General features: G+C 50.6%; 1 protein-coding gene across 1 annotated transcript in view; it reads right to left on the bottom strand.

Annotated features, from left to right (window-relative positions):
• Positions 1–6,009: 6,009 nt before the first annotated feature.
• The window catches only part of GAREM2 (GRB2 associated regulator of MAPK1 subtype 2), a 126,123-nt gene continuing 118,216 nt past the window's right edge, over positions 6,010–13,916 (bottom strand). Inside the window, exons 3-6 of the mRNA XM_063919463.1 lie at positions 11,913–12,043; positions 9,798–10,961; positions 9,016–9,188; positions 6,010–7,277 (exon numbers count right to left, since the gene is read on the bottom strand). Coding sequence (XP_063775533.1) covers positions 6,287–7,277; positions 9,016–9,188; positions 9,798–10,961; positions 11,913–12,043 — 2,459 coding nt within the window. The 3' untranslated portion in view covers positions 6,010–6,286. The remainder of the gene's footprint in view (positions 7,278–9,015; positions 9,189–9,797; positions 10,962–11,912; positions 12,044–13,916) is intronic.

Raw genomic sequence — 13,916 nt, 5'->3', positions numbered from 1 at the left:
ACCTCGCATACTTCACCTATAACCTTGCACACCACCTATAACCTCGCACACTTCACCTCCTAATAATCTCGCACACTTCACCTATAAACTCACACACTTCACCTATAAACTCGCACACTTCACCTATAAACTCGCACACTTCACCTATAACCTCGCACACTTCACCTATAATCTCGCACACTTCACCTATAACCTCGCACACTTCACCTATAACCTCACACACTTCACCACCTTATAACCTCGCACACTTCACCTATAACCTCGCACACTTCACCTTCTAATAACCTTGCGCACTTTACCGATAACCTCGCACACTTCACCTCCTTATAACCTCGCACACTTTACCTATAACGTTGCACACTTCACCTATAACCTCGCACACTTCACCTCCTAATAACCTTGCACACTTTACCTATAATTTTGCACACTTCACCTATAACCTCGCACACTTCACCTCCTAATAACCTCGCACACTTCACCTATAACCTCGCACACTTCACCTATAACCTCGCATACGTCACCTCCTAATAACCTCACACACTTTACCTATGACCTTGCACACTTTACCTATAACCTCGCACACTTCACCTCCTAATAACCTCGCACACTTCACCTCCTAATAACCTCGCACACTTCACCTCCTAATAACCTCGCACACTTCACCTCCTAATAACCTCGCACACTTCACCTATTAACCTCGCACACTTCACCTATTAACCTCGCACACTTCACCTATTAACCTCGCACACTTCACCTATTAACCTCACACACGTCACCTATAACCTCGCACACGTCACCTATAACCTCGCACACTTCACCTATAACCTCGCATACGTCACCTCCTAATAAACTTGCGCACTTTACCTATAACCACGTACACTTCACCTTCATGCGCACACCTGAGATTCGCACAAGTCTATTAGAAATGACAATGTACACTACTCTTGCGAATTTTGCCCAAAATGCACACTTGGAAAACAGCATGAAAAAGTGGGGAGACCTTTCCTAGACCCCAAAAAGTGACAGCTTTGTTAGCAGGATCATATAGAAGACTGTTAGTGTGCATAGTGAAAGTACCGCACCTTTGTTAGCAGGATCATATAGAAGACTGTTAGTGTGCATAGTGAAAGTACCGCACCTTTGTTAGCAGTATCATATAGGAGACTGTTAGTGTGCATAGTGAAAGTACCGCACCTTTTACAAGGTGTCAGATCCCTGACACCCCTGGGGGGGGTGATTGCTCCAAGGGGTTCTGAATGAAGTAATTTTTCCCTTAAAATAGTCCATCGTGACTAAGCTATTGGACAACCACAAGAATATGGGTTGCAGAATGTCACTTAAAATTCACTTTTTACATCCCCATGTAGCCTTTTCCCTGACATCCTGGGCAGCGTGAGTGATGAACAGGGGAAGTTTTTCACCTAGACATACAACGGTGCATCACTACCAAGAACACTGGGACCCTGCAATGATGGGGACCACTGCTACCAAGGACGCTGGAACTGAAATGATGGGGACCACTCCTACCAAGGACGCTGGGAACCTGCAATGATGGGGACCACTGCTACCAAGGACGCTGGAACCCGCAATGATGGGGACTACTGCTACCAAGGACGCTGGGACCCTGCAATGATGGGGACCACTGCTACCAAGGACGCTAGGACCCTGCAATGATGGGGACCACTGCTACCAAGGACGCTGGGACCCTGCAATGATGGGGGCTACTGCTACCAAGGATGCTTGAACCTGCAATGATGGGGACCACTGCTACCAAGGATGCTGGGAACCTGCAATGATGGGGACCACTGCTACCAAGGACGCTAGGACCCTGCAATGATGGGGACCACTGCTACCAAGGACGCTGGGACCCTGCAATGATGGGGGCTACTGCTACCAAGGACGCTGGGACCCTGCAATGATGGGGACCACTGCTACCAAGGACGCTGGGACCCTGCAATGATGTGGACCACTGCTACCAAGGACGCTGGGACCCTGCAATGATGGGGGCTACTGCTACCAAGGACGCTGGGACCCTGCAATGATGGGGACCACTGCTACCAAGGACGCTGGAACCTGCAATGATGGGGGCTACTGCTACCAAGGACGCTGGGACCCTGCAATGATGGGAACTACTGCTACCAAGGACGCTGGGACCTGCAATGATGGGGACTACTGCTACCAAGGACGCTGGGACCCTGCAATGATGGGGGCCACTGCTACCAAGGACGCTGGGACCCTGCAATGATGGGGGCTACTGCTACCAAGGACGCTGGGACCCTGCAATGATGGGGACCACTGCTACCAAGGACGCTGGGACCCTGCAATGATGGGGACCACTGCTACCAAGGACGCTGGGACCCTGCAATGATGGGGGCCACTGCTACCAAGGACGCTGGGACCCTGCAATGATGGGGGCTACTGCTACCAAGGAAGCTGGGACCCTGCAATGATGGGGACCACTGCTACCAAGGACGCTGGTACTCTGCAATGATGGGGACCACTGCTACCAAGGACGCTGGGACCCTGCAATGATGGGGACCACTGCTACCATGGACGCTGGGACCCTGCAATGATGGGAACTACTGCTACCAAGGACGCTGGGACCTGCAATGATGGGGACTACTGCTACCAAGGATGCTGGGACCCTGCAATGATGGGGACCACTGCTACCAAGGACGCTGGAACCTGCAATGATGGAGGCTACTGCTACCAAGGACGCTGGGACCCTGCAATGATGGGAACTACTGCTACCAAGGACGCTGGGACCTGCAATGATGGGGACTACTGCTACCAAGGACGCTGGGACCCTGCAATGATGGGGGCCACTGCTACCAAGGACGCTGGGACCCTGCAATGATGGGGGCTACTGCTACCAAGGACGCTGGGACCCTGCAATGATGGGGACCACTGCTACCAAGGACGCTGGGACCCTGCAATGATGGGGACCACTGCTACCAAGGACGCTGGGACCCTGCAATGATGGGGGCCACTGCTACCAAGGACGCTGGGACCCTGCAATGATGGGGGCCACTGCTACCAAGGAAGCTGGGACCCTGCAATGATGGGGACCACTGCTACCAAGGACACTGGGACCCTGCAATGATGGGGACCACTGCTACCATGGACGCTGGGACCCTGCAATGATGGGGACCACTGCTACCAAGGACGCTGGGACCCTGCAATGATGGGGACCACTGCTACCAAGGACGCTGGGAACCTGCAATGATGGGGACCACTGCTACCAAGGACGCTGGGACCCTGCAATGATGGGGACCACTGCTACCAAGGACGCTGGGACCCTGCAATGATGGGGACCACTGCTACCAAGGACGCTAGGACCCTGCAATGATGGGGACCACTGCTACCAAGGACGCTGGGACCCTGCAATGATGGGGGCTACTGCTACCAAGGATGCTTGAACCTGCAATGATGGGGACCACTGCTACCAAGGACGCTGGGACCCTGCAATGATGGGGACCACTGCTACCAAGGACGCTGGGACCCTGCAATGATGGGGGCCACTGCTACCAAGGACGCTGGGACCCTGCAATGATGGGGGCTACTGCTACCAAGGAAGCTGGGACCCTGCAATGATGGGGACCACTGCTACCAAGGACGCTGGTACTCTGCAATGATGGGGACCACTGCTACCAAGGACGCTGGGACCCTGCAATGATGGGGACCACTGCTACCATGGACGCTGGGACCCTGCAATGATGGGGACCACTGCTACCAAGGACGCTGGGACCCTGCAATGATGGGGGCCACTGCTACCAAGGACGCTGGGACCCTGCAATGATGGGGGCCACTGCTACCAAGGACGCTGGGACCCTGCAATGATGGGGACCACTGCTACCAAGGACGCTGGGACCCTGCAATGATGGGGACCACTGCTACCAAGGACGCTGGGACCCTGCAATGATGGGGGCCACTGCTACCAAGGACGCTGGGACCCTGCAATGATGGGGGCCACTGCTACCAAGGACGCTGGGACCCTGCAATGATGGGGGCCACTGCTACCAAGGACGCTGGGACCCTGCAATGATGGGGGCTACTGCTACCAAGGAAGCTGGGACCCTGCAATGATGGGGACCACTGCTACCAAGGACGCTGGTACTCTGCAATGATGGGGACCACTGCTACCAAGGACGCTGGGACCCTGCAATGATGGGGACCACTGCTACCATGGACGCTGGGACCCTGCAATGATGGGGACCACTGCTACCAAGGACGCTGGGACCCTGCAATGATGGGGACCACTGCTACCAAGGACGCTGGGAACCTGCAATGATGGGGACCACTGCTACCAAGGACGCTGGGACCCTGCAATGATGGGGACCACTGCTACCAAGGACGCTGGGACCCTGCAATGATGGAGACCACTGCTACCAAGGACGCTGGGACCCTGCAATGATGGAGACCACTGCTACCAAGGACGCTGGAACCCTGCAATGATGGAGACTACTGCTACCAAGGACGCTGGGACCCTGCAATGATGGAGACTACTGCTACCAAGGACGCTGGAACCCTGCGATGATGGGGACTACTGCTACCAAGAACGCTGGGACCCTGCGATGATGGGGACTACTGCTACCAAGGACGCTGGGACCCTGCGATGATGGGGACTACTGCTACCAAGGACGCTGGGACCCTGCAATGATGGGGGCATCTGCTACCAAGGACACTGGGACCCTGCAATGATGGGGACCACTGCTACCAAGAACACTGGGACCCTGCAATGATGGGGGACTACTGCTGGTTCCTTGTTAGAGAGACAATGGATGCTGGTACTCTGCAATGATGGGGACTACTGCTACCAAGGACGCTAGAACCCTGCAATGATGGGGACCACTGCTACCAAGAACACTGGGACCCTGCAATGATGGGGGACTACTGCTGGTTCCTTGTTAGAGAGACAGTGGATGCTGGGACCCTGCAATGATGGGGACTACTGCTACCAAGGACGCTGGAACCCTGCAATGATGGGGACTACTGCTACCAAGGATGCTGGGACCCTGCAATGATGGGGGACTACTGCTACCAAGGACGCTGGGACCCTGCAATGATGGGGGACTACTGCTACCAAGAACACTGGGACCCTGCAATGATGGGGGACTACTGCTGGTTCCTTGTTAGAGAGACAATGGATGCTGGTACTCTGCAATGATGGGGACTACTGCTACCAAGGACGCTAGAACCCTGCAATGATGGGGACCACTGCTACCAAGAACACTGGGACCCTGCAATGATGGGGGACTACTGCTACCAAGGACGCTGGAACCCCTCAATGATGGGGACTACTGCTACCAAGGATGCTGGGACCCTGCAATGATGGGGACTACTGCTACCAAGGACGCTGGAACCCTGCACTGATGGGGGACTACTGCTACCAAGGACGCTGGAACCCTGCAATGATGGGGACTACTGCTACCAAGGATGCAGGGACCCTGCAATGATGGGGACTACTGCTACCAAGGACGCTGGAACCCTGCAATGATGGGGGACTACTGCTGGTTTCTTGTTAGAGAGACCAATGAGACACTGTACAAATGGAAAGCGTCTGCATCCTATTTCCCTAAAGCAAAGTGTCTTTACATTTTATCTTAAATTAGCAATTACATTACGGCTAATTAGGATTGTTAAGAGTTTCTGAAGTTTAGTTTCTGCAGTTCTTAAGCGTTTCTTTAGTTTTATTAGTAAATTAATGTGGTGAGAATATTTAAATTCTATAGAGATTAATTGATATTTTCACTTCGCTTAAGATAGAACTACTACCGCTTTTGTTAGTTGTGTGTATCTAATTAGTGCGACGTGATAGTGAAAATCAGATTTTTCCACTGAATTCAGAATCCCTAAATTAGGCAAAAATACATATTTAAAAAAAAAAATAGTTGTGTAGTGTGACGGAACGTGTGTTACTGAGGAGTCCAGTGTACACTACTACAAACCACAAGCGGAGAGGGGGTAAGGAGGAGTAAGTACATATTCAAACTACCCTGCAGCCCCAGATTTGTGCCAATTTTAATATTTAATAGACAGCTGCAATATTAAACTTCAGTGTTTGACTGACCATGGTGTTACACGTTGTGCAAATTGTGCTATGTATACCATTAAGAGAATCTATGAATAATTAAAAACAAATACTGTCCACAAAATAAAGAAAAAAATTCAAGGAGTTTGCTGATAATAAGTACCCTTATCCCCTGGCGTGGGCATGTCATCCCAACTCGCCCGGCCTTTGCGGCCTGAGAAGCTGAGAAAAGTTCAGATTGACGGAAGAGTCCTGTTATATCTTCGGCCTCCAGCCTTTGATGAACTGCATGATCTTCTTCACTTGAAGCTTCGTCAACTTGAAGTCATCTGACAGGATCTCCTCCGTCAGCTGCACGAAAATGCTGCCGTCGATGCGCTCCCTTACGAAGAATGTCACAACGTCTTCTGAGAGGCCGATGAACCTAAGGCACCGTGAGACCTCCTCCACGGACAGAGCTGATAGATCAGGAGGCGGGTGCCAAGCCACAGAATCTCCAGCGAGCCTGGGCACGCCCGGGGTGTGAGGAGAAGACGTGTCCATGTTACTCCTGGATGACATTGGTGGCACTTCAATGACTCCTTGAGTGAGATATACTCTAGTGATACCTCCTTCCGCCCCTCTCACGATAGTAGGCGACAATGGGGCCGTGCTTCTGATTACAATGTTTTCAGTCTCAAACCCTTTAACGGGCCGGGGCGGAGGGGCAGGACAGGTCCCTGTTCCTCCACCTTTAAATACAGGGTCCGGCATGAAACGTATCTCGGACCCAATGGATGAGGAATCCGGGGATGTGCTTTGACTATTACTAACTTCAAAGGGGTCCAAGACATCGGAGACAGAGGAACAAGACGATTTCTGATGTTCCAGAGGATCTAACCACTCCCCAGTAGATGAGGGACTGGAGGCGAAGGCCGGGTTTGCAAACGGATTCAAGGCTCCAAAGGGGGCAAATCGTTTCTGAGTCTGAGGGGGCTTCAACCTGGGGCAGCTGTAGTAAGTTTTTATAGTGGTGTCTGTGCTCAGCAAAGGGGTGGAGCGGCCACTGGCTACGCTGGGACCTGTGTCCGCGTAGGCCCAAGAGTCTGACCAGGAAGTCTGTGTGGGCTGAGCTGTGGAGGCCATACTGTTTGACATCTGGTGATTAGTTGTTTCTCCAGCCTTGCAGTCCCCCCATGTACATGGGTAACAGTACAGAGAATAGGAGTCTGGAGAGGGGGAGCAGCTGCCACTGCGATTTACTGATCTATATGGAAGGAAAAGAGGATAATATTAGATAAATAACAGGATGTAATGCCAATAACTCATTGTTATGAGCATTATAGAGTTTCTATATTTTCTTTTATAACATGGGAACATACATCATGCATATTTGCAGAGTGGGTGAACGGTCAGCAAAGTTCTGGGTTTGGAAGCTATGTGTGGTAAAATGCTTCATTATGTTGGTTTGTGGATTTTCCTAGTGGAAATTTTGGTAAAGAGCAGTCAAGGATTTGCTCTTTTGAGGGTTCTAAGACAGGGTGGACACACTGAAGGCTTAAATCCAGTTCCAGTACTGGCTTCCATCTGTTGATAAGCCCTACCTGGTCCTTTCATTTAAAGACACACCTGGTACACTCTGACCAGTAAGTGCCAGTAGATCCTTAGCACTTTGAGGCTGTGATACCTGGGGGAGGAAAGGCAAGCCCTGCAAGTCTCAGTGGTGTGACTACCATTGGATCACTGCTCATTAAATGTAGCCACGGTGGCTTTATTCACCACCATAGCTAGTCCCCATCTAAGGGTTAAGAGCTGAAGCATAACAGTAAGATTACAGCCCATGGGAACACGCCTCATGTTTAACATTCAGTGTGAGTTGAAGAGAGCATCAACCATTGCAGAATGAACCTTGGAGAAGGGATCATCGTTGGCTTTTCTTGAGTAGCCAAGGCCATTGCAGGACACAGATGGAAAGAGAGTGTAGAAGATGTATCTATTGCTCCATCTTGTGATGCCTCAGACATCTATGTTTATTGGGCTTACACTCCACACAGGGACCAAGGATCAGGCTGAGCAAGGGGTGGAGAGTGTGCTCTCCAGCTCTTCCCTGGGCTCCAGGACGCACTCTTGCCAACCATCAGGTTAAGGGGAGGGATTGTGCTTTACAACTCTTCCCTCAGCTCCAGAATGTGCTCTGGCAAAGCAAGAGAGGATAGTTGGCCTGATTCCGAGATAGACGGAAGTTCTATGTCACATGCATGCAGCATTGAATTTCCATCCGATCTCTAAGGAGGGGCATGCAGGAGACGTCTCAGCAGAAGAGATGCCTCCTGTATGTAACTGCGCTCCCAGCACTGCGACCGATCCGATCCCAGACTCTGCTTTCCCACTCTCCCGCCTGCTCTAGCGCGCGCTCTGGCCAACCAGCAGATTAAGGGGAGGAGAGTTTGCTTTGCGGCTCTCTCCCCTGCTCCAGGACCCGCTCCAGCCAATCGGCAGGGCCAGGGGAGGGTAGTATGCTTTCCCACTCTCATGTCTACTTCACTGGATACTGTGCAGGCTTGTCTAAACTAAGTCCCATCTGTCCCCTGGCTTTCTCAGCATCAGAAAGGAGCTGGGAGCAGGCAGCCGCAGCAGTGCAGACGTCTTAGCATCATGACATCAGCCATGGAGGAGCAGGCAGACTCAGTAGGATGGGAGACTAATGCTGGATGGCAACTCCCTTATTTTGCAAGAGGAACTAACTAGCTAAGGTTACCAGGCAAGACACTAGAAAACCCCAATGTTCCATACCTGCACGCTTTCTGCATTGGGTGCAGCATATATATAACATCTGTCATACAACAAGTATATTTCTTGTTCTGCCTTTATCTGACAGCTTCTACGTTGTCACTAGCTGGACAAGCAGCTTCCGCTCTTTGTCCAGGTCCTCTGCTTTGTCTTCCTAGAGCAAACACGCTGGACACAGATATGAGAATGTGTGAGAAGGTATGGTGGACACTCACATGTCATTGAGCCCAGATGAGTAGTAAGACAGGCTTGGGTTCGGAGAGTGGGATTGCGGGAGGTGTGCCTTTGGAAGGCGAGGTGGGACTGGCGGGCTGGAGGATGAAGAGAAGATCCTGCCACCACGTGGGGGTACCGGTGGGGCATTGAGAAGACGACATTCCTCCCTCACCTGCAAAACATAGAGGAAACAACCATGGTCACAGGGCGCACAGCAGGATCACCTGTGCATGTGTTTCCCTCAATCTGGACTATAATGAAGGTCATGTGAAATCGATAATGCTCTAAGGAGTAACCAGCATAAAAATCCCTGATGTGGTTGGAGACTAAGGGGTAAATTTACTAAGGTGGGAGTTCTGTTTAAGATGGGATGTTGCCCATAGCAACCAATCAGATTCTACTTCTCATTTATCTAGCACCTTCTAGAAGATAATACCTGGCATATGATTGGTTGCTATTGGCAACATCCCATCGTAAATAGAACTCCCATCTTAGTAAATTTACCACGAAGTGTGTGGAGTCTTCCAGTAGATGGTCAGGCCCATTAGTCTTGTATTATCTAAGTAGGGTGCTCACAGGTAGGGGCTTCTGCAACAATATTGGGATTTACCAAAAAAATCCATCTGAACCAGACAGAGGTGCACTATTAATGGAGATTGGGTTAGCCAAATTTGGAGAACACAAGTACATCTCCTTAACCAGACACAAGACATATAAACCCAAAATGACTTTACAGAACTGCTGTATCAGACTATGGTAGACCAAGGAAGTTTGTACTCACCGCCTCAGATTTGGGGGGCACTGGGGGAGGTGCATCTGTCTTTTTATCTTGAATGATTAAGGCTGGTGGAGGCGGTGAACACGACTTCTTCTCTAGAGGAGGAGGTGAGGTCACAAAGGAGATAAGGTCTTGTTGGGTCTTGTTGCCGCTTTCTAAACCAACAGGTTTACTGCTGGGCTCAGAGTAATTCTCCACATTCTGGTTAGTCCACAGTTCCTCATATGGAATCTCTAATTGTTCCTGAGTCCTATAATCATGTTCCACCCAGTCTGGAGTCATGTACTCTCTGTCCAAGTCTGAGTTATCAGAAGAAGACCCCAAACCGTGCCGTTGAACGTCCAAACAATCCTGGGGGATGCTGTCCTCAGGCAATGTCCCGCTGTAAACGCACAAAGACAGTCGCTGGAGGCCCTGGCTCAGCTCCTCGCTGGTGTAGTTAATGGATCCAGCGGAGAAGCCTTGCAAGCATACACGGATCTTCCGTGGGCTGGCGCACTCCTCTGCGAAGTCCGTCTTGGTCTCACGAACGGCCTTGGAGTAGTCATCCGGGTTGAACCTCTGTTCTTGGCAGTGGTAAGAGCAATCTCTCACCAGCTTGTCAAAGTGGGGGTCCCCACACAGCAGGCCCTCCGGAAGGGAGAAGCGGGGCATGTCCGTCAGCAACAGGAAGTGGAAGGGGTTCACCTCCTCTTTACGCAGAAGACAACATAAAACCACAGTCTTCGAGATGATGCTGACCAGCTTGTATCGGTGACCCTCACGGATAATATGAAGGTCATACGTGTTACGGGGAGGGCGAGTGGGGACCACGACATTGACAGGTAGCCGAACCTTCTCTATGATGCTGCGGATGGTGTGTTCTCCCTCCTGCATCTGGAGCTCCAGCGGGCTGCGGGTGCTGAAGCTGCCCTTGCACTGGAAGGGTAGGCTCAAGCTCTCATTGGTGCGGTGGTTCATGCAGATCAGACAGGGCATTTTACCCTTCACCTGCTTGCCCAACATGCCAGTCTTACCCAGCTTCCTCAGGATGGTGTTAAACCGTGACTTTTCCTTTACTGTCTTAGCGCACAGGATCTCCGCCTGACCCATCAGGGTGAGTTCATCCCCCGTGTGCAACGTAAAGTTATAGACCTCACTGTCTTCACTGAACTCCCCCGAGACCACCTGGCGCAAAGAGAGAAAAGGTATTAGAATGAACCAAATGTAGGAGAATTACGCTACAGGGGACATTTGTCTTATAACGGCCTTCACACTGCAGCAAGTGTTACTGTGTGGCCCATTTATCATTGATTGAATATTCAGTGCGGTCTGGGCGCGATATTAGCCCCTAGGATCGCATTGCAATATGCGATCACATCGGCGGGATTGGGCACCAGCATGGACGTGGGCCCCAAAGGGGCCTTCTATATGCTCAGTGAGTTGTCGAGGCCTCTGTACATGCGTGGCCCCAAAGATCACACATGCACAGGGGTCATTACCGGGGAGGGATCTGGAGGAAACCTCTGCCGGCTACAATGGGCTGCTGCCATCTTCAGTTGGGCGTCAATTTCCGGAATAATTTGCATTCCAGAAATTGATAAATCTGGCAGCACTGCATCATCCATAGAATCCTATGACGGATACGGCTCCTGGCGGGAATGGAGGGATCGCAACAGTTATCGGAGATATCTGCTACGGTTCCTCCTACATACATCTAGGGGATACTTAATATTTGTGGCTAACCCCCCAAAACGGGTATTTTTGAGGGTAATAGCTGCAAACATTGGGGGCGAGAATTTATCCTGCATGCAAAACATATTTGCACCCCGGCAGTGAAACATGGATTGCCCAGGTGCGAAGTTACCCCACGTGTGACTCAGCCCCTGTCTGTCATCAGTCACTGCTGTGGGTGTGACCCCCATTATGTGCTGTACGGAATACGCCCATGCCCCCACCACCGGCTGGTATACAGATATATACCTTACCCCAGAACCCGATGAATACAATTGTCCAGTAACAACACGGAGATAAACTAGTGGTAATCATTAAATGTCGCTGTATGTCGGGCAGCAGAAAGAGGACGCTACTGGCGCCTGCTCCCTCCTCCCCATGTGCACGCCGGCCGGGGGTTCTGACCTTGACACTGAAAGTGATGGCCTCCATAACAAAGATCCGGTCAGGGAAGACGCTGGCCACCTCCTCTACGCTGCTGAAGTACTGCACCGGCTCCCGCACGTCCCGGTCCTGATCCAGCAGCTTAAACTTCCCTGGGGAACCAGAGAGGAGACGTTACCTATGGTGCGTTCCGAAATACATGACATTTATATACTCACATACAGGGAAATGCTCACCTGTCTTACTACACCAAAATAACTTTCCTCATTTCAGTTTGGTTCAATCAATGGGGGGATATTTATCAAAGCTTGGAGAGAATAAAGTGAGCTGAGATAAAGTACCAGCCAATCAGCTCCTAACTGCCATGTTACAAGCTGCGTTTGAAAAAATGACAGGAGCTGATTGGTTTGTTCTTGATCTTAAATAGACCCCTAAATCTCTCTCCTCTTTACGTCTCTCTAGGCTTTGATAAATCTCACCCTTTATCGTTTTTCCCTTTATCTCTTTAAGCTTTGATAAATATCCCCCAATAACTTGCACAATAATACGACTTGCAGGAAGCCACCATCCACCCCCTCCCCAGTTTGGTGGGCCCTTCAGTGCTGAGAATGGGCCAGTGATGCTCTCTTTGGGTGTATAAATGGGACATGACAACTACACTGCCTGTATGAAACACACAACCTGTAGCACAAGCGAGAAGAGAAGGCGCGGTGGACTGGTCTTTGGTTGTATGCCAGGCCCGGGTATGTATTATTCAAGTATCACTCTATAACATAATGACCTCTACCTAAATTATTATACAAGAATGCAAACAATTACAAAGCTGTGACCCCATGCCCTCACCCCACATATTATGTGGCGGTCCCAGAAAGCGTGAGGAACGCTGGACCCCAGGTAAGTAATTTCCACAAGAGTATTATTGTATCATTTAGTTAATTACTTAATGAGGAAGTTTTCAGTTTCAGGTGAATGTGTCTTGACGCAATAACGAAAGTCTCTATATAGAAGCATTTCCCATCTGTCTCCACACGAGGGCGATATAACCATCTGACATCCCCTATTCCCCAGCAAAGGGGTCCTGATACATAATATAGTGCCAGATTTAAGTCACAAAGAGTTATATTTAGGGAAGATTTGTTTGTCTCTGAGCCCGGTAGAGAATACTGGCATAACTGGGGTGGGGGAAGGTGGGCATCTATCTTCCTAAGAAGAATCCAGGGGTACAGGCCGGACATCCAGGCCCATCTCCACCATTCAACAGGAGAATAAAGTGCCCCATTGTGCCTGAGCCGTACTATGGGTGCTGAGGAGGGTTTATGCCCCCCTGCTGCCGCTGATCTGGACTTTCAGCAGGTACTGACATTACGCACCATGGCTTACAACGCTCCGCACAAAGGGGACCATTCATCCAGCCTGAGAATCTCCCACAGTCCCATCACACAGACACTTCTCCCCAACCCCTATTCATCTATTCACACATGTGAGAGTGATAAATTGGGGACTCTCCAGTCTCCTGCTAATTGGGGGCTCCCCTGTACTGTTCTGTATAATAGGGGAAACATCCCTCTACGTCAATGGAAGTGCTGTATTCCCATTGTCCATATTTTACATGAAATGTGATTGGTAAACGGGTAAGATAACATACAGCGGTTATGTCAAACGGCGTTGCTGCTAACAGGGCAGCTTATTTATTGGTCCGAGTCAGTGGCTATACATGTTGCCAGACTTGTAAAGAAATATGGCAGTGTGCATCGAGCAACAGCTAAATGGTTTTCATAGTTAACAGAGCTGTGTTGAGGTGTAAAGAAGAGGGGGAGGAATCGCTTTTGTCGCTTCCATATAACATGCACAAAATAGTTTTGCCACTTTCAGTGAGGGGTAGAGTTGAACGTACACCTGTATGCATCTTGTGTGTTTTTCGTACTGCGCCTGTTCCAGAACTGAGTGTACGCAAGCACAGGAGATACATTCTGAGCTCATCTAAGTTCATTGAGGGCGTGTGGAACAGTAGCCAATGAAGCGTAT

This window comes from Pseudophryne corroboree, chromosome 4 (assembly GCF_028390025.1).
Source record: "Pseudophryne corroboree isolate aPseCor3 chromosome 4, aPseCor3.hap2, whole genome shotgun sequence".
Taxonomy (NCBI): domain Eukaryota; kingdom Metazoa; phylum Chordata; class Amphibia; order Anura; family Myobatrachidae; genus Pseudophryne; species Pseudophryne corroboree.
This window is presented reverse-complemented; position numbering and strand designations above follow the sequence as displayed.